General features: G+C 46.9%; 1 protein-coding gene across 2 annotated transcripts in view; it reads right to left on the reverse strand.

The window, feature by feature from the left end:
• The window catches only part of FAM120C (family with sequence similarity 120 member C), a 564585-nt gene that overhangs the window by 315938 nt on the left and 227286 nt on the right, over positions 1 to 21361 (reverse strand). For both annotated transcript variants that reach the window (XM_069209344.1, XM_069209345.1), the window contains exon 9: positions 6731 to 6902. In XM_069209344.1, the coding sequence (XP_069065445.1) occupies positions 6731 to 6902 (172 nt within the window). The remainder of the gene's footprint in view (positions 1 to 6730; positions 6903 to 21361) is intronic.

The raw sequence follows: 21361 nt of genomic DNA on the forward strand, positions 1-21361 counted from the left end.
ATCTAGTGCAGTGACCTGTGGTGAAAGGGTGCATGCACCTTTGCACACAGGCTGCAACGGCAGGCCTGCAGATAACCTTTGCATGGACTCCCATGGGTGTCATAATACATGCGGTAGCCAATGGGTGACCCCTGGTGTTCCAATGCCCTGGTTTTCTAAGTACCATATTCTAGAGACTTATAAGGAGACTCCAGTATGTCAATTGTGGAGTGCACAAAAGTCCTAGGCAACCAAATTTAGAGGAATAGAGCAAATCACTGGGGTCCTGGTTCTTAGGATCCCAGTGAAGACAGTCTAAGCATATTGATAGCAGGGAAAAATTGGAGGTAACCATGCCGAAAAAAGTGTACTTTCCTACAATACAATTTTTCGTTATAAAAAGAAGCATGCCAAGATTTTGGCAGACAACTACAAAGGAGACATCACCTAACTGAAAGAAACCTAAACAGAACATTCAATATTAACAGCACTTATACTAATGCTCCTAATGTACTCATTCAGGAATACTGTATTCAGTTAATAAAAACCATAAAAGTATTCAAATAAAAATACACTACCAAAGTACAATTAACTTAAAAAAAACAAATCCAAAAATTACATTCAACATTGGATTTTAAAAAGGTACTAAGAAAATAAGTTACTTACCTGTAACTGTGGTTCTCCAGTATTGGTATCTTTCATAGATTCACATGCTTGAATCATTCCCCGTCGTCGAATTGGGAGTCCCACGGTATATAGAAAGCAATAAATAGAGAATTTTTTTTTTTTTTTTTTCATTGAAGTCAATAGGAAAAAACACATTCAATTGTACAACTATCAGCCTCATTAGAAAAAGCCCAAACTTCAGCCAATCAGGCGAGACCACCCCTTTAGAATCCTCAGCACAGAGGCTCAGTCTCTCCGATTTCTCTGCACTAGTGATTACAGGAAAGCAAAAGAGGTGAGCCCCTCTGGGGAGGAGGGTGGGTCGCATGTGAATCTATGAAAGATACCAATACTGGAGAACCACAGTTACAGGTAAGTAACTTATTTTCTTCTCCAGTATTGGGGTATCTTTCATAGATTCACATGCTTGAATCAAAGTAGTCAGCAGTAGGAAAGATGGTTGAGTTCTGAAATGCCAGAAGCATGCCTGTGTATAATTTATCCTATATGGACTTATATAGGTAATTAACATTTGCAAATCAACCCTCTAAAAGATTACATACATGAATATATATATATATATATATATATATCTACACATAGATCTATTTACATGAAAATATCATTCTGGCAATACGTAGAGGATGGAGGGTAAAAGGTTATTGGCTCACTTTGGTTGTTAGCAAATCCGGCCACGCCAGTTTTGGTTCACAGAACTCCTATTACTCTCGGAGCAGCCTCACATTCGACTGAAGACACTACCGGATTTGCTAACAACGAATCAGGGTCAGATCCGTCATCCCAACCCGACGTCTCTTCGTTCATCAGCCTGGCTCCTGAATTCTATGAATTCGACGGCCTAGATATTCCTCCAGATTGCAGGGAGGTACTTGCCTGTGCCAGGGCTCAGTCTACAAACAGGACATATAAGTTCAAGTGGAAGAGATTTTGCACATGGTGCTCAACTTCCAACGTTCATCCTCTAAAGTCCTCTCCTGAACAGATTCTGCCATATCTATTGCATTTAGCTAAATCCGGCCTTTCGCATTCGTCTATTAGAGTGCACCTGGCTGCCATATCCCGTTTCCGACGAACGTCTCAGTCACCTTCTTTATGGTCATCCAGAATAATAAAACAATTTCTTAAGGGTTTGTTCAGGATGTTTCCGCCGATTCACCGTCCTTCACCTCAGTGGCATTTGAATATTGTGCTATCCCAGTTAATGAAGCATCCGTTTGAACCCATTCATAAGGTAGACCTCAAATTAATTTCTTTTAAAACAGCCCTCCTTCTGGCCTTGACATCAGCGAAGAGGGTTAGCGATATCCAAGCCTTCACAATCTCTCCACCTTTCATACAATTCAAACCAGAGGTGGTCATTCTGAGAACTAATCCAAAATTTATACCTAAGGTTCCATTGTCTTTTCATCTGAATGAGCCGGTGGTTCTGAGAACATTTTTTCCAAATCCGCAAACTGCAGCGGAGCGTGCATTACATTCTCTGGACATTAAACGATGTTTAAAATTCTATATACAAAGGACTAGCAATTTCCGTAAATCTGAGCAACTGTTTATTAGTTATGGACGGATCAATAAAGGCAAAGCCGTTACTAAGCAGACCATAGCGCGCTGGATCTCTTCTGCCATACAGCTATGCCACCAGTTGGCAGGGAAACCGTTATCATCCAGTGTCAGAGCGCACTCCACTAGAGCGGTATCCACTTCGGCAGCTCTATTCGCAGGAGTCCCTCTGAGCCAGATCTGCAGAGCGGCAACGTGGACACGTGCTCACACCTTTACCCAGCACTACTGCCTGGAAGCTACGGACAGAATGGATGCCGCGGTAGGACAAGCAGTGTTACGTAATTTATTTGCATAAGGTGAGCCAATAACCTTTTACCCTCCATCCTCTACGTATTGCCAGAACTCCGACCCAACACCAGATGGCGAGCTATGCAGAACATGTGTATCTACAGCGACAGATGCCATCGAACTTATATTTTCATGTAAATAGATCTATGTGTAGATATATACATATATTCATGTATATAATCTTTTAGAGGGTTGATTTGCAAATGTTAATTACCTATATAAGTCCATATAGGATAAATTCTACACAGGCATGCTTCTGGCATTTCAGAACTCAACCATCTTTCCTACTGCTGACTACTCTGATTCAAGCATGTGAATCTATGAAAATTACCCCAATACTGGAGAAGAAAATAAGTTACTTACCTGTAACTGTGGTTCTCCAGTATTGGTATCTTTCATAGATTCACATGCGACCCACCCTCCTCCCCAGAGGGGCTCACCTCTTTTGCTTCCCTGTAATCACTAGTGCGGAGAAATCTGAGAGACTGAGCCTCTGTGCTGAGGATTCTAAAGGGGTGGTCTCGCCTGATTGGCTGAAGTTTGGGCTTTTTCTAATGAGGCTGATAGTTGTACAATTGAATGTGTTTTTTCCTATTGACTTCAATGAAAAAAAAAATGAAAAAAAATCTCTATTTATTGCTTTCTATATACCGTGGGACTCCCACTTCAAGATCGGTGAGACCACGATGGACTCGCACTCTGGTTAGCTGGGGAACCTTGCTTGCACCATTGGTTGACTTCACCCCTGGTCGTGCACGTCAGGTGTAGTAGTCACTTCGGGTGTCGGGTCTTTGCTGTTCTAGAGGCTGCAGAGCTCTTTGAGACTTTGTTGCAGAGCAGATCTGCTGCTCATGGAAGTCTTGAGTCTTTGTGGTGGGTAGACAATTTGCCTGGGTTTATGGAGGTGCAGTTGCAGGACGAGTCATCTTTTTAGGCAGAGTCCGTGGAGGTCAGAAGGGAGGCTGAAGGGGTTTGTACCAGGTCAGCTGCTTCTTTTTCACCTCCTCTTCTGTAGATGCGACTCTTCTGTCATTTTCTTCTTACCTCATCAGGATCTGAGTTCTATGTTCAGGGGTACCTCCTAAACATTCAATTTATGGGCATTACAGGCAGTGACATGTGGTAGCCAATGGGCTGACCAACTTCAGGGTGACTACACACTTTCTATGACAACTTCTGTGGGGAACTGGGCATAATCTTAACCCTAGTGGCCTAACTGGAGGAAATTAAAAAGTAGTGTCCACTTCGGCTCGTCCACCTTAGGGGTGAGACTGGCATGAGTGGGAGCACTTCCTAATCGGACTAGTTTTCCGGCCTGTTCTGTCGCCAAAAGTGGGGTCAGGACAGGGGGGGGGGTGGTCCTCTCTGCCATCTGGAGATACCTGGGTTGCATTTCAAAGGCGGCTGGGACTTTGAAGCTCCCCGCTCTGAAAAGTCCATCTTGCATGGACGAGGTGCTAACATCCCCACCCAGTTCATGTTTTTGTATCTGGCCCTCAAGAGCGCTGGCTCTCACCTTGGGAGGCCCGAAACGTGTCTAAGGTGGCTGAACTGGTCAGGACCAGTCAGTCACACACTAGTAGCTGATAGGTTTTCATGGGACACCTCTAAAGTACCCTCTGGGTGCAGTTATTATTAAATCCCTCACTGGCATAAGTGAGGGTTTATTAATCTGAGATGTTTGATACCAAACATAGTGACCAGTGTCCAGCACATGCATTTAAAATGGTTTCCCTGTTCACTTACTATGTCTGAAAATCAACAGAGACATAGCAGGGGCATATTTGCTCATGTGCATATGCCCTCAGGTGTCAGGATGCACCCTGACTTAGGGATGACTTACACCTGGCACATGCAGTGATAGGGGACCTAGCACACAGGGGTGTGTGACAAGTTGTGTTTTCAATTTTACCTACACCAACACACACAGTCTGCAATGGCAGCACAGCGTGGGTTTGGTGGGGGGTCCCTGGGGGTGGCACAATTGGTGCTGCAGCCCTCGGGGACCTTCCTTAATACCTCAGGCCATAGGTACCAGAGGTACCATTTACTAGGAACTTGCAGTGGGTGCTAAGGAGTGTGCCAATTGTGCAAAACAACTGTGCAGTCTTGGGAAAGAGCTCTGGCACTGGAGACCTGGTTAGCAGGGACGCAGTGCACTAATAGTCAAAATTACCTCTGGTACCAGACAAAAAGTGGGGGGCTAAACATGCCAAAAATGGTGCTTTACTACAAACGTTAAAAAAATTACAAAATGGTATTCAACTGTGAAAATACATTTTTTATGTGCTAATAAATTTTGTTTTGGAGGAAACTTTTCTAAAATGAAAAGCTTGAATTAGATGGTAAAATGTTTGTATTTTCATAAACTGAAAATCAGATCTGATTATAACATTCCCAAATATATATTTTTAATAGTATTTTATGAATTCTTTATTCTCAACACTTTTATTCTGAATAATAATGGGGTTTCTAAATGGTACTGGCATAGATTTATGGAGCTGTTAAGACTTGAAATAATCAGGACAGCTTGGGATCTTTACAGACCTATTCATTGACGGTTACTGATCGAGTACTGTCACTCACATTGCCACCCACAGCAAGGAGCTGGCAGTAATGTGTATTGATTCTAAATATGTTTTGCCTATCATGGTCAGGTTAAGCATTAAACTGATACGAAACAATATTGAGTGTACACTGAAGCGTTTGGTTAAAATTGGTTTAAAACATTGTACTCTTGGATTCCTTAAAGTACTAGCTTGTTTACTATGAAATGTAATGACTCTTACTGGCTGGATGTACTTATTGGTCCCTGGCCTCATTTTTTTCAAACAATCCTTAGATGAGTGCGGATATATGTAGATTGCTTGGAAAATGATACGTAAATTGTTTGCCGTTTTAATAAGTATGACCAAAGAGTTTGTGCCTTGGTGTTTCCCATGTTAGAGCTTGTGACTAAAGTCTACTGCAGAAGAACGTCCAAAGCCTTTGTAAGGCTGTCTATAACTCTGATCATGATTTGACCAATTTTACTGGCCAAATGTGGGATGTTTACTACATGGGACACTAATGTACCCACCTATCTTTGGGGGGATCTGAAACCCCCAAAAGCCCATACTGATACGCTTTAAAATAAACCAACTTGCCAAGCACTTTCTCCTCCAAATAAAACTTACAGCATGCTTCAAAATGCCACTGTCAGAATAGTGTTTTTTCAAAACCCACCACACCTAAGCTATGCCTCGTCCACCAAATCTTTCTTGTCATTGCTAGGGTCGTGGCTGCGGCGGCGGCCGCCTCAGCATATACTGGCTGCGTCCTGATCAGACCTCCTTAAGTCACAACTGAATCTAACCCCGAGCTGCAGTTGTGCACTACATAAAGATGGACCAAGAAGCACACACCTACATTCTCACAAGTCAACAGCAATCAAAGCCATTACCTACAGTTTCATCTGCATCTCCAAAATACTTCCACTGAGCGGTCGTTCTGACAAGGAAGCAAAAACAATCAATTACCACAATAGCCAGCAGTTACAGAGCAGGCCCAACTGTGGAAAGTAGAGTGACAAAGCCCTCCTCACCAGGCTATTCCCAACAGATCATGTCACAACTTAGAAATAACATGACATTCTCACAATGCAATGATAGATTCAACGCTTCAGGGGTTTAAACCTCTCCAACAATAGACGCCACTGATATGTTAGACAGATTTGTGCACTAATTAAGCTTGGCCCACAAAACTGTGCAAATATGTATTGCAGGCAATAAATTTTACACTGCAGGGATCAGAATTAACGTGTGCTAAAGATCACCCAATACAATATTGATAGCGCTTGTCTCCTCTCTAATCATCAGCAAGTTCAACTTGCCAAAACTTACCCGGGGCAAAATTGTGGGGAGGGAGTTGCTAACGGCACAATTCTGAACTGTAATATGTGTTGTAACTTGTATTACCATATATATCGGACTTAATTGGACAAACAAAAATTGTGCCTGAACTTTAATTTGACTACTCAAGTCTGTTTTCAGATAGTACATGCAGTAATTTGTTGGGTGGGTAAACCCACCCAACAAAAAAAAAAAAAAAAGTGTTCTTTTAAAAAGTGTTCGGACCACTCAGAAAAGACAGAGATATTCCATTTATTATGAATACAGAAGAACACACTCTGAAAGAGAATACGAAAATCATCAGATCGCAAGAGAATGCTCACCTTCCACTGGGATCCGCCTGCGCATTGCCAATCGCTCTAATCTTCTCTGGGTTTCTGCCAAGCTGAAGAGAACGCCATACACATACTGGCGGGCATTTCGGAACAGAATAGTGGCCGGTGGGAGCTCCATGTTACACTCATCCTCTATGCATACTGGGATTTTAATCTCACCCTGGAAGACAAACACCGGAAAATAACAGTGAATTGTAGAAACTCAAAGTTTATCAATACTAGACCCGGAAACACAAAGAAGTAGACGTAGTGAACAAGATACTTAACTTTGGTAATGCCTTTTTTGATAAAGACTATTGTACCACAGATTCCTCACTTTGTGAATACCCACAGGGGCTAGACTGGATCCAAAGAGTTTTCAACAGCAATTCGCTCACAAGCCAATATGTGGCATTGTGCGGCTCTGCTTCAGGTCTGTCCTGCCCAGTATGCGACAACAGGGCTACTACATATTCGCCACCTTCTTTCCACCCCCACTTACAGACGCAGAGCCTTCATAATCGGACTGGAACAATGTGCAGATCTCTACATTGTAATTTTATTAAATCTACTTGATGAGTCCACTGCAAAGAACGGGGAGGATGGAGGATCAGTGAGGAATCTAAAGGCCAGGCTCTGTGGCCAACTGCCACCGTGCACAGCCGAAGTCCATGCGCGTTGGTGGTTGGATCAACATGTAGTAATGAAAATGACTATACATTAAAAAAAAAAGAAATTCATTGAAAAAAACTAAGGTTTCAGGGACACTGCAGTTAGGAAATAGAATTTAAAAACCACAGAAATTCACTTAAAAAACTAGAGGTTACAGGGACGTTATAGTCAGGGTCACACTTGGAACGTACAAAACCACAGAAATTCACTTACAAAAACTAAAGGTTACAGGGACGTTATAGTCAGGGTCGCATTTGAAACGTACAAAACCACAGAAAGTCACCTGTTCTAGATAGAATTATCTCAAGTGACTATAACTCATGCTCCAAGGAAACCATAACTCGCGCCCTCGCCATGCACTGCTAATTACCCACAAATTAAAGCACTCGTGACATCTTTGATAATATCAATGTAATATTTGCAGCAAAAGTTTTCACAAAAAAACTGTGCATGGTGGGGGCACAAGTTATAGTTACCTTAGGGCACGTGTTATAGTTACTTGAGATTAATCCAACTATAAGAGGGGAATTTCTATGGTTTTGTACATTTAAAATGTAAGCCTCACTTTAACGTCCCTGGAACTTTTGATTTTTTAAGTGAATATATATGTTTATATGTTAATATATAAAATTGCATATTAATGGGTTTTTTTCTTCATAAATCTGTTTTATTAAATTTTGTTAAAGCTTTACATTTCGTCTTAGTTGGGGTTCGTTTCAGTATAACATATCTTAATCTGCGGTATTCACATTGTTAAGCGATATTGGAGTGGTGGCAACATGGTTATATTACATTTGTTACATAGTTCTTTTGTGGTTATTCAGTTTTTCAATGTAGTTGCAATTTTTATTGGGATACCATTTTTACTGTCTGAAATGTCCAGCTATTGCTATTGGTTGAAGGAGGATAAAAGCAGATAATATGATTTTTATATTGGTTAACCTTAACAAAAAAACAGGAAATAGAAAAGGAAAAGGAAAAAAAAGAAAAACTTCTATAATAACTTTGTGTGCCGAGATCAAAATCTATGTGATTATTTCAGGCTTAGCTGGTTCATGTCAGGTTGTGGGTCTATTGTGACAGTTCTGTTTGCAGGTGAGGGGGTAGGTCATGTGGCAGGTTTAGCGCATGCTGTTTTCTACTTCCTCAATGCCATGGTGTGCCCAGTAATGTTCTACACTCTGTCTTCCTATATAGTGTGGTTTTCTCACTCCTAAATACTGGTTCGCCTCAGTCGAACCCCTCTTCCATCGAATGTGCTTCCGTGTTATTTAGCTGTAGTAAGAACCCATTCCAACAGGTGGAGATCGGGAATTGTCGTAGTCCCAGAGTTTCTTCCCGTGTAAGTGCTAAACTCTCCGCGCCCGCCCACACCTCAAACAAGCGTCTCCAGGCCTGTATCGGCAGGGGGGTCTGGGGACTTCCACTTTCAGGTCACTAGTCGTTTCGCAACAATGAGTCCTAGATCTATGAATCGCGTCTCTGCTCTGTGTTGTTTATCTCTTGGGAATAGTCCCAGAATACATGTTTCCCATGTGAATGGTATGTGTTGTGTTATACAGTTCGATAAGTTGTCAATTACCGCCCTCCAATAGGCGTTCAGGCTGGGACATGACCACAGCCTGTGCAGCATATCCGCCCCAATCTCATGGCATCTGGGGCAGGCCGCGTCCTGACGAGCAAAGTATTTGTTTATTCGTGCAGGTGTGAGATAGGCTCTGTTCACTATATAATATTGGATTAGTCTGAATCGCGCGTTACGTGGTATGTTGAGATGACTTGAGATGGCAGATCTCCATCGCAGAATTGCAATGGGATCGCCTGTGTCCATTTCCCATGCTACACGCAGTGCATCATTGTCGGAGGCAGTTTGGATTCTCAGGGCGTCCGCTAGCCAGCTGATATGGTGTTGGCCGCGGCCCACCACTTGTAGGTATTGGACCAGTAGGTGGGTAGGTGGAGCTGTAGTGATTTCTCCCCATTTGGAGTTCAGTGCCCTCACCAGTGAGCAGTACAATAGGAATTGACCAGGCGGGAGTCCCATTTTACAGAGTCTAGCGAACGGCAGCAGTTGGTTTTCTTCATAAATGTCACCCAGTGTATGTATTTCTAATTCGTGCCATGCACGCAGTTCGGAGTAGGACGTGATCCTAGGACCCCTTGGAGTACCCACCAGTGCCAAGGCAGGCGCAAATGGGACTATTGATCTCGTGAGGTAGAGCGATCTACGGAAGCATTTATGAGCTGTTTTTAGAAACAGTTGCCGTGGGGTCTGTGTGCATGTGAGCGGGTGGAATAAATGCTGTATTTGTTGGGAGTAGGCGTGGCCCTCCCTCTGTTGCTGTGTCTGTGAGGTGCACACCAGCTAGCCATCTAGACACCCACTGGAGTTGAGCTGCCAGAAAGTATTGTTCTAGGTTGGGGACTGCAAGCCCACCTTGATCAGGCGGTAGGTACAGTTTTTTAAGGGCGACCCTACAGCGGCTGCCGTTCCATATAAATTCCCTTAGCCCGGTCTCTAGTGTCCTGAAGAAACTGGGGGGGGACGTAGTGTGGGAGGTTAGAGAAAAAGTACAGAAGCCGTGGGAGTACCACCATTTTTAGGAGTGCTATCCTGCCAGTCATGGATAGTGGCAATGTCCTCCAGAACACCATTTGGGACCTGACCGAGGTTACCGCCCTTACAAGGTTGCCCTCAAATATGTCTTCTTCGTTATGGTAGATTCTGACACCCAGATATTTGAATGTATTAGGTTGCCATGGGACAGGGTTTCCGGCCAGCACCAGTCTCGGGTCCGGCAAGCCCGGGTCGAATGGGAAGAGGCATGATTTCGACCAGTTGACCTTCAAACCTGATATTGATGCGAAGTGTTGTAGGAGTGAGCCGGCTCTATGTGGTACCTGTGTAATGTCTCGAAAGTATAGCAAGAGGTCGTCAGCGTATAATGACACTATGTGTAAGCCGTCTCCCAGAGGGATTCCCCAAGTTTCTCCTTCCTCACGCAGGGCTGCTGCCAGGGGCTCCATTGCAAGTGAGAATAATAATGGTGATAGGGGGCAGCCCTGTCTAGTACCTCTACACACTCAGATCGGTTCTGATATCTCGGATCCCAGTCCCACCCTTATCATTGGCCTGGTGTATAATAGTTTAACTCAGCGAATGTACGATGATCCCAAGCCATACTGTTGCAGCACCCTGAACAGGAATGGCCCTTCCAGTGAGTCAAAGGCCTTCTCTAGATCAAGGACGAGGCAGCCCGCCCTCGGCCAATAACGTCTCGTGTATTGCATAACCCGGAATAGTCTTCTAATATTATGAGAAGTGTCTCTGGCCGGTACAAACCCGTTTTGGTCGGGGTGTATTAGTTCTGGCACGTTAGGCGCTAGCCTTGTCGCTAGTGTTTTGGCTAATATTTTATAATAGGTGTTTAGCATTGCCAGCGGTCTGTAGGAGCTCATGTCTGTTAGGTCTCTTCCGGGTTTGGGAAGGGAGATTAGTAGTGCCTCCCTTTGTGTGGTCGACAGATGGCCCTCCTGTTCAGCGTTCTCATATACTTGAAGTAGCTTAGGTGCCAGCAGTAGTGCGAAGGCTTTGTAAAAGTCGACCTATAACCCATCTGGGCCCGGTGTCCTGCCGGACGCAAGTTCTCGAATACTGGCTTTAATCTCCTCAAGGTCGAGGGGTGCCTCAAGTGCCTCAATCTGGTCACTCTCCAAGTGTGGAAGTGTCACCCTGCCAAGGAACCCAGCACTGGGGTCTTCTCCAGTGGTTGTCCTTGAGGTGTAGAGTGTCTCATAGTGTCTTGTGAATTGGCCTGTATCTCCGTGGGCGTGTACACTAACTCCCCTGTTTGTGAGCGAATTTCCATTATCGGTTTCCTCTCGCAATCCCGACGTATCAGCCAAGCCAGTAATTTACCTGCTTTATCTGCTGATGCATGAGTTCTTGCGGAGTGCGCAGTGTAGTTAAGACATCTCAGACGTTCTAGTAGTGTCTGATGTTCTGCACGTATTATTGCTGGTTTCGCTTTTTCCAATTTGGTTGTTAGTAATTTCGTCTTCCGACTGCGGTAAAGTCCGCTCTATTCGGGTCAGGTCGCGTTCGATAGAACGTCGCATGTTACACTGGGCTCCCAGACAGTGCCCTCGAGTAAAAGTCTTGAATGCATCCCATTCAATCAGCCTCGAGGTGTCCGTGCCTTCGTTCTGCTCAAAATATTCCAGAATTGCGGTACCTAATGATGCTCTAAAGTCAGGGTCCTCTAGGAGCTCTGGTCTCAACTTCCACGTGGAAATGGGCGCGTGGGGGGATCCCCATCACATGTGCCACCAGAGGGTTATGGTCTGAGTGTGTGCGACCCATGTATTCCGAGCTCACAACTACCGGAGCAAGGTTCGCAGTGCAGAATATATTATCTAGGCGTACATGCAAGGAGTGTGGGGCGGAGTAGAAGGAGTAGACTCTTTCCTCTCTGTGTCTCTGTCGCCACACATCCACCAGCTGCCACCGCTGTGCCCATTCTGTCAGACCGCGTGAGGCAGCTACCACTGGGGATGTGGGCAGCGGTGGGAAGGAGCGGTCTAGTTCGACGTCTAGTACACTGTTGAAGTCTCCCCCCAGTAGCCACGGTATTGTATTCCAGTTTGCTAAGTGGTGTGATAGACTATGTAGGAAGGTGGTTTGGTCTGTGTTTGGGGCATATATAGAGCCCAATACAATTGTGTGACCCGCCAGTTTCCCTTTGACGAGTACGAATCTACCCTGCGGGTCTATAATCTGTTCTTCAGCCGCGAAGGGGGTGCCTGCCCTAACCCAGATCAGCGTGCCACTAGCATAGGCCGAATGGCCTGTCGCGTATAACTGCCCTCTCCAGCGCTGGCGTAACCGGGGGATCTCCTGAGTTGTTAGGTGTGTTTCTTGTAGAAGCGCCAGTTGAACTGAGTGTCTTTTAAGGTAGGAGTAGATAGCATAGCGTCGCTTGGGAGTGTGTATGCCCCTTACGTTCCAAGTAATTGTTGTGTATGTAGCCATATCATGGGCGTTGGGACTTTTCTCCTTTCCTTTACCCTCCTGCGCACCCTACACTGCATTATTTCCTTATCCTTCCCTTTCCAGCTAAGACTCGGGGGTATAGCATGACCTTCGGCAAAAACAAAACACAATCAATACCATCAGAGCAGTTAAACAACGGGTCACCGCCCAAACACTACAACAAGAATAGTGGTAACTTGCAGTTGGGTGACTGTACATTACGTGGTTCCACTGGTAGGAGTATGGGGGTAGGCCGAATATAGCGGGGGATGGTGTAGCCAAGGGGCATTATGTCCGGTTGTGACGGATAATGTGAATAATAGGTGGGAGCACGGGGGCTCCTCTGCGTTCGTTCATCAGAAGAACAGGGTGCTGCTAGCGTTCGAAGAGCCATGTCTTGAAGGTGAGGAGGTCCTGGGTCTGGCGTAGAGTGGTGGGGAGAGAGTTCCAGGTCTTGGCGGCGAGGAAGGAGAAGGATCTGCCGCCAGAGGTCTTGCGCTGGATTCGGGGGACGAAGGCGAGGGCGAGGTTGGCAGAGCGGAGTTGACATGTGGGGACGTAGAAGTTGAGTCTGGTGTTCAGGTAGGTGGGTCCGGTGTTGTGTAGTGCCTTGTGTGCGTGGGTGAGGAGTTTGAAGGTGATCCTTTTTTCCACAGGGAGCCAGTGGAGGTCCTTCAGGTGGGGGGAGATGTGACATCGGCGGGGTATGTCGAGGATCAGGCGGGCGGATGCGTTCTGGATGCGTTGGAGTCGTTTGATGTCTTTCGTGTAGAGTGCGTTGCCGTAGTCAAGTCTGCTACTGACGAGGGCTTGAGTCACCGTCTTCCTGGTTCCTGTTGGAATCCACTTGAAGATCCTGCGGAGCATGCGGAGGGTGTTGAAACAAGAGGAGGAGACGGCGTTGATCTGTTTGGACATGGTGAGAGCAGAGTCGAGGACGAAGCCGAGGTTTCGTACGTGGCTGGCTGGGGTGGGTGGGGGTCCGAGGGCGGTGGGCCACCAGGAGTCGTTCCAGGCCGAGGGGGAGCGTCCGAGGATGAGGACTTCCGTCTTGTCGGAGTTGAGCTTCAGGCGGCTGTTGCTCATCCACTCGGCGATGGATTTTAGTCCCTCGTGGAGGTTGGTTTTGGCGGTGAGCGGATCTTTGGTCAGGGAGAGGACGAGCTGGGTGTCGTCGGCGTAGGAGATGATGCTAAGGTTGTGTTGACGGGCCAGTTGTGCGAGGGGGGCCATGTAGACGTTGAACAACGTTGGGCTAAGAGAGGAGCCTTGGGGGACGCCGCAAATGAGGTTGGTGGCTTTGGAGCGGAAGGGTGAGAGTCGGACTCTCTGGGTTCTGTCGGAGAGGAAGGATGAGATCCAGTTTAGGGCTGTCTTGGATGCCGGCTTCGTGGAGACGGGTTAGCAGGGTGCGGTGGCAGACTGTGTCGAAAGCGGCTGATAGGTCGAGGTGGATGAGGGCTGAGGTTTCGCCGTTGTCCATTTGTTGTCTGATGTCATCTGTGGCGGCGAGGAGTGCGGTCTCAGTGCTGTGGTTTCGTCTGAATCCAGATTGTGAGGGGTCTAGGATGGAGTTGTGTAAGGAAATGCCTCCTTGGCATGGTTGCCCCCTGACTTTTTGCCTTTGCTGATGCTATGTTTACAATTGAAAGTGTGCTGAGGCCTGCTAACCAGGCCCCAGCACCAGTGTTCTTTCCCTAACCTGTACTTTTGTATCCACAATTGGCAGACCCTGGCATCCAGATAAGTCCCTTGTAACTGGTACTTCTAGTACCAAGGGCCCTGATGCCAAGGAAGGTCTCTAAGGGCTGCAGCATGTCTTATGCCACCCTGGAGACCTCTCACTCAGCACAGACACACTGCTTGCCAGCTTGTGTGTGCTAGTGAGGACAAAACGAGTAAGTCGACATGGCACTCCCCTCAGGGTGCCATGCCAGCCTCTCACTACCTATGCAGTATAGGTAAGACACCCCTCTAGCAGGCCTTACAGCCCTAAGGCAGGGTGCACTATACCATAGGTGAGGGTACCAGTGCATGAGCATGGTACCCCTACAGTGTCTAAACAAAACCTTAGACATTGTAAGTGCAGGGTAGCCATAAGAGTATATGGTCTGGGAGTTTGTCAAACACGAACTCCACAGCACCATAATGGCTACACTGAAAACTGGGAAGTTTGGTATCAAACTTCTCAGCACAATAAATGCACACTGATGCCAGTGTACATTTTATTGCAAAATACACCCCAGAGGGCACCTTAGAGGTGCCCCCTGAAACTTAACCGACTATCTGTGTAGGCTGACTGGTTCCAGCAGCCTGCCACACTAGAGACATGTTGCTGGCCCCATGGGGAGAGTGCCTTTGTCACTCTGAGGCCAGTAACAAAGCCTGCACTGGGTGGAGATGCTAACACCTCCCCCAGGCAGGAGCTGTAACACCTGGCGGTGAGCCTCAAAGGCTCCCCCCCTTGTCACAGCACCGCAGGACACTCCAGCTAGTGGAGTTGCCCGCCCCCTCCGGCCCGGCCCCCACTTTTGGCGGCAAGGCCGGAGAAAATAATGAGAATAACAAGGAGGAGTCACTGGCCAGTCAGGACAGCCCCTAAGGTGTCCTGAGCTGAGGTGACTCTAACTTTTAGAAATCCTCCATCTTGCAGATGGAGGATTCCCCCAATAGGGTTAGGATTGTGACCCCCTCCCCTTGGGAGGAGGCACAAAGAGGGTGTACCCACCCTCAGGGCTAGTAGCCATTGGCTACTAACCCCCCAGACCTAAACACGCCCTTAAATTTAGTATTTAAGGGCTACCCTGAACCCTAGAAAATTAGATTCCTGCAAACTACAAGAAGAAGGACTGCCTAGCTGAAAACCCCTGCAGAGGAAGACCAGAAGACGACAACTGCCTTGGCTCCAGAAACTCACCGGCCTGTCTCCTGCCTTCCAAAGAACTCTGCTCCAGCGACGCCTTCCAAGGGACCAGCGACCTCTGAATCCTCTGAGGACTGCCCTGCTTCGAAAAAGACAAGAAACTCCAGAGGACAGCGGACCTGCTCCAAAAAGACTGCAACTTTGTTTCGAGGAGCAGCTTTAAAGACCCTGCAATCTCCCCGCAAGAAGCGTGAGACTTGCAACACTGCACCCGGCGACCCCGACTCGGCTGGTGGAGAACCAACACCTCAGGGAGGACCCCCGGACTACTCTCCGACTGTGAGTACCAAAACCTGTCCCCCCTGAGCCCCCCCAGCGCCGCCTGCAGAGGGAATCCCGAGGCTTCCCCTGACCGCGACTCTCTGAAACCTAAGTCCCGACGCCTGGAAAGGACCCTGCACCCGCAGCCCCCAGGACCTGAAGGACCGGACTTTCACTGGAGAAGTGACCCCCAGGAGTCCCTCTCCCTTGCCCAAGTGGAGGTTTCCCCGAGGAAGCCCCCCCTTGCCTGCCTGCAGCGCTGAAGAGATCCGTTGATCTCTCATAGACTAACATTGCGAACCCGACGCTTGTTTCTACACTGCACCCGGCCGCCCCCGCGCTGCTGAGGGTGAAATTTCTGTGTGGGCTTGTGTCCCCCCCGGTGCCCTTCTCTCCATTCTAGCCTATGCGTTTTGGGCACCACTTTGAACTCTGCACCTGACCGGCCCTGAGCTGCTGGTGTGGTGACTTTGGGGTTGCTCTGAACCCCCAACGGTGGGCTACCTTGGACCAAGAACTGAACCCTGTAAGTGTCTTACTTACCTGGTAAAACTAACAAAAACTTACCTCCCCCAGGAACTGTGAAAATTGCACTAAGTGTCCACTTTTAAAGTAGCTATTTGTCAATAACTTGAAAAGTATACATGCAATTGAAATGATTCAAAGTTCCTAATGTACTTACCTGCAATACCTTTCAAACAAGATATTACATGTTAAATTTGAACCTGTGGTTCTTAAAATAAAATAAGAAAAGATATTTTTCTATAACAAAACCTATTGGCTGGATTTGTCTCTGAGTGTGTGTACCTCATTTATTGTCTATGTGTATGTACAACAAATGCTTAACACTACTCCTTGGATAAGCCTACTGCTCGACCACACTACCACGAAATAGAGCATTAGTATTATCTCTTTTTACCACTATTTTACCTCTAAGGGGAACCCTTGGACTCTGTGCATGCTATTCCTTACTTTGAAATAGCACATACAGAGCCAACTTCCTACATTGGTGGATCAGCGGTGGGGTACAAGACTTTGCATTTGCTGGACTACTCAGCCAATACCTGATCACACGACAAATTCCAAAATTGTCATTAGAAATAGATTTTTGCAATTTGAAAAGTTTTCTAAATTCTTAAAAGACCTGCTAGGGCCTTGTGTTAGATCCTGTTTAGCATTTCTTTTAGAGTTTAAAAGTTTGTAAAAGTTTGAATTAGATTCTAGAACCAGTTGTAGATTCTTAAAAAGTATTCCAACTTTTAGAAGCAAAATGTCTAGCACAGATGTGACTGTGGTGGAACTCGACACCACACCTTACCTCCATCTTAAGATGAGGGAGCTAAGGTCACTCTGTAAAATAAAGAAAATAACAATGGGCCCCAAACCTACCAAAATACAGCTCCAGGAGCTTTTGGCAGAGTTTGAAAAGGCCAACCCCTCTGAGGGTGGCAACTCAGAGGAAGAGGATAGTGACTTGGAGGAAAATTCCCCCCTACCAGTCCTATCTAGGGAGAACAGGGTCTCTCAAACCCTGACTCCAAAAATAATAGTCAGAGATGCTGGTTCCCTCACAGGAGAGACCAACACCTCTGAAATCACCGAGGATAACTCCAGTGAAGAGGACATCCAGTTAGCCAGGATGGCCAAAAGATTGGCTTTGGAAAGACAGATCCTAGCCATAGAGAGGGAAAGACAAGAGATGGGCCTAGGACCCATCAATGGTGGCAGCAACATAAATAGGGTCAGAGATTCTCCTGACATGTTGAAAATCCCTAAAGGGATTGTAACTAAATATGAAGATGGTGATGACATCACCAAATGGTTCACAGCTTTTGAGAGGGCTTGTGTAACCAGAAAAGTGAACAGATCTCACTGGGGTGCTCTCCTTTGGGAAATGTTCACAGGAAAGTGTAGGGATAGACTCCTCACACTCTCTGGACAAGATGCAGAATCTTATGACCTCATGAAGGGTACCCTGATTGAGGGCTTTGGATTCTCCACTGAGGAGTATAGGATTAGATTCAGGGGGGCTCAAAAATCCTCGAGCCAGACCTGGGTTGACTTTGTAGACTACTCAGTAAAAACACTAGATGGTTGGATTCAAGGCAGTGGTGTAAGTAATTATGATGGGCTGTACAATTTATTTGTGAAAGAGCACCTATTGAGTAATTGTTTCAATGATAAACTGCATCAGCATCTGGTAGACCTAGGACCAATTTCTCCCCAAGAATTGGGAAAGAAGGCGGACCATTGGGTCAAGACAAGGGTGTCCAAAACTTCCACAGGGGGTGACCAAAAGAAAGGGGTCACAAAACCTCCCCAGGGGAAAGGTGGTGAGACAACCAAAAATAAAAATAGTCAAGAGTCTTCTAAAGGCCCCCAAAAACCTGCACAGGAGGGTGGGCCCAGAACCTCTTCACAAAACAATCCTGGGTACAAGGTGTAAGGAAATGCCTCCTTGGCATGGTTGCCCCCTGACTTTTTGCCTTTGCTGATGCTATGTTTACAATTGAAAGTGTGCTGAGGCCTGCTAATCAGGCCCCAGCACCAGTGTTCTTTCCCTAACCTGTACTTTTGTATCCACAATTGGCAGACCCTGGCATCCAGATAAGTCCCTTGTAACTGGTACTTCTAGTACCAAGGGCCCTGATGCCAAGGAAGGTCTCTAAGGGCTGCAGCATGTCTTATGCCACCCTGGAGACCTCTCACTCAGCACAGACACACTGCTTGCCAGCTTGTGTGTGCTAGTGAGGACAAAACGAGTAAGTCGACATGGCACTCCCCTCAGGGTGCCATGCCAGCCTCTCACTGCCTATGCAGTATAGGTAAGACACCCCTCTAGCAGGCCTTACAGCCCTAAGGCAGGGTGCACTATACCATAGGTGAGGGTACCAGTGCATGAGCATGGTACCCCTACAGTGTCTAAACAAAACCTTAGACATTGTAAGTGCAGGGTAGCCATAAGAGTATATGGTCTGGGAGTCTGTCAAACACGAACTCCACAGCACCATAATGGCTACACTGAAAACTGGGAAGTTTGGTATCAAACTTCTCAGCACAATAAATGCACACTGATGCCAGTGTACATTCTATTGTAAAATACACCACAGAGGGCACCTTAGAGGTGCCCCCTGAAACTTAACCGACTATCTGTGTAGGCTGACTAGTTTTAGCAGCCTGCCACAAACCGAGACATGTTGCTGGCCCCATGGGGAGAGTGCCTTTGTCACTCTGAGGCCAGTAACAAAGCCTGCACTGGGTGGAGATGCTAACACCTCTCCCAGGCAGGAATTGTCACACCTGGCGGTGAGCCTCAAAGGCTCACCTCCTTTGTGCCAACCCAGCAGGACACTCCAGCTAGTGGAGTTGCCCGCCCCCTCCGGCCAGGCCCCACTTTTGGCGGCAAGGCCGGAGAAAATAATGAGAATAACAAGGAGTCACTGGCCAGTCAGGACAGCCCCTAAGGTGTCCTGAGCTGAAGTGACTCTAACTTTTAGAAATCCTCCATCTTGCAGATGGAGGATTCCCCCAATAGGGTTAGGATTGTGACCCCCACCCCTTGGGAGGAGGCACAAAGAGGGTGTACCCACCCTCAGGGCTAGTAGCCATTGGCTACTAACCCCCCAGACCTAAACACGCCCTTAAATTTAGTATTTAAGGGCTACCCTGAACCCTAGAAAATTAGATTCCTGCAACTACCAGAAGAAGGACTGCCTAGCTGAAAACCCCTGCAGAGGAAGACCAGAAGACGACAACTGCCTTGGCTCCAGAAACTCACCGGCCTGTCTCCTGCCTTCCAAAGATCCTGCTCCAGCGACGCCTTCCAAAGGGACCAGCGACCTCGACATCCTCTGAGGACTGCCCCTGCTTCGAAAAGACAAGAAACTCCCGAGGACAGCGGACCTGCTCCAAGAAAAGCTGCAACTTTGTTTCCAGCAGCTCTAAAGAACCCTGCAAGCTCCCCGCAAGAAGCGTGAGACTTGCAACACTGCACCCGGCGACCCCGACTCGGCTGGTGGCGATCCAACACCTCAGGAGGGACCCCAGGACTACTCTGATACTGTGAGTACCAAAACCTGTCCCCCCTGAGCCCCCACAGCGCCGCCTGCAGAGGGAATCCCGAGGCTTCCCCTGACCGCGACTCTTTGAACCTAAAGTCCCGACGCCTGGGAGAGACCCTGCACCCGCAGCCCCCAGGACCTGAAGGACCGGACTTTCACTGGAGAAGTGACCCCCAGGAGTCCCTCTCCCTTGCCCAAGTGGAGGTTTCCCCGAGGAATCCCCCCCTTGCCTGCCTGCAGCGCTGAAGAGATCCCGAGATCTCTCATAGACTAACATTGCGAACCCGACGCTTGTTTCTACACTGCACCCGGCCGCCCCCGCGCCGCTGAGGGTGAAATTTCTGTGTGGACCTGTGTCCCCCCCGGTGCCCTACAAAACCCCCCTGGTCTGCCCTCCGAAGACGCGGGTACTTACCTGCAAGCAGACCGGAACTGGGGCACCCCCTTCTCTCCATTCTAGCCTATGTGTTTTGGGCACCACTTGGAACTCTGCACCCGACCGGCCCTGAGTTGCTGGTGTGGTGACTTTGGGGTTGCTCTGAACCCCCAACGGTGGGCTACCTTGGACCAAGAACTGAACCCTGTAAGTGTCCTACTTACCTGGTAAAACTAACAAAAACTTACCTCCCCCAGGAACTGTGAAAATTGCACTAAGTGTCCACTTTTGAAACAGCTATTTGTCAATAACTTGAAAAGTATACATGCAATTTTGATGATTTGAAGTTCCTAAAGTACTTACCTGCAATACCTTTCGAACAAGATATTACATGTTAAATTTGAACCTGTGGTTCTTAAAATAAACTAAGAAAAGATATTTTTCTATAACAAAACCTATTGGCTGGATTTGTCTCTGAGTGTGTGTACCTCATTTATTGTCTATGTGTATGTACAACAAATGCTTAACACTACTCCTTGGATAAGCCTACTGCTCGACCACACTACCACAAAATAGAGCATTAGTATTATCTATTTTTACCACTATTTTACCTCTAAGGGGAACCCTTGGACTCTGTGCATGCTATTCCTTACTTTGAAATAGCACATACAGAGCCAACTTCCTACATTGGTGGATCAGCGGTGGGGTACAAGACTTTGCATTTGCTGGACTACTCAGCCAATACCTGATCACACGACAAATTCCAAAATTGTCATTAGAAATTGATTTTTGCAATTTGAAAAGTTTTCTAAATTCTTAAAAGACCTGCTAGGGCCTTGTGTTAGATCCTGTTTAGCATTTCTTTTAGAGTTTAAAAGTTTGTTAAAAGTTTGAATTAGATTCTAGAATCAGTTTTAGTCTCTTAAAAAGTATTCCAACTTTTAGAAGCATAATGTCTAGCACAGATGTGAATGTGGTGGAACTCGACACCACACCTTACCTCCATCTACAGATGAGAGAGCTAAGGTCACTCTGTAAACTAAAGAAAATAACAATGGGCCCCAAACCTACCAAAATACAGCTCCAGGAGCTTTTGGCAGAGTTTGAAAAGGCCAACCCCTCTGAGGGTGGCAACTCAGAGGAAGAGGATAGTGACTTGGAGGACAATTCTCCCCTACCAGTCCTATCTAGGGAGAACAGGGTCCCTCAAACCCTGACTCCTAAAATAATAGTCAGAGATGCTGGTTCCCTCACAGGAGAGACCAACACCTCTGAAATCACTGAGGATAGCCCCAGTGAAGAGGACATCCAGTTA

Source organism: Pleurodeles waltl, chromosome 10 (assembly GCF_031143425.1).
Source record: "Pleurodeles waltl isolate 20211129_DDA chromosome 10, aPleWal1.hap1.20221129, whole genome shotgun sequence".
In the NCBI taxonomy this organism is placed as follows: Eukaryota; Metazoa; Chordata; class Amphibia; order Caudata; family Salamandridae; genus Pleurodeles; species Pleurodeles waltl.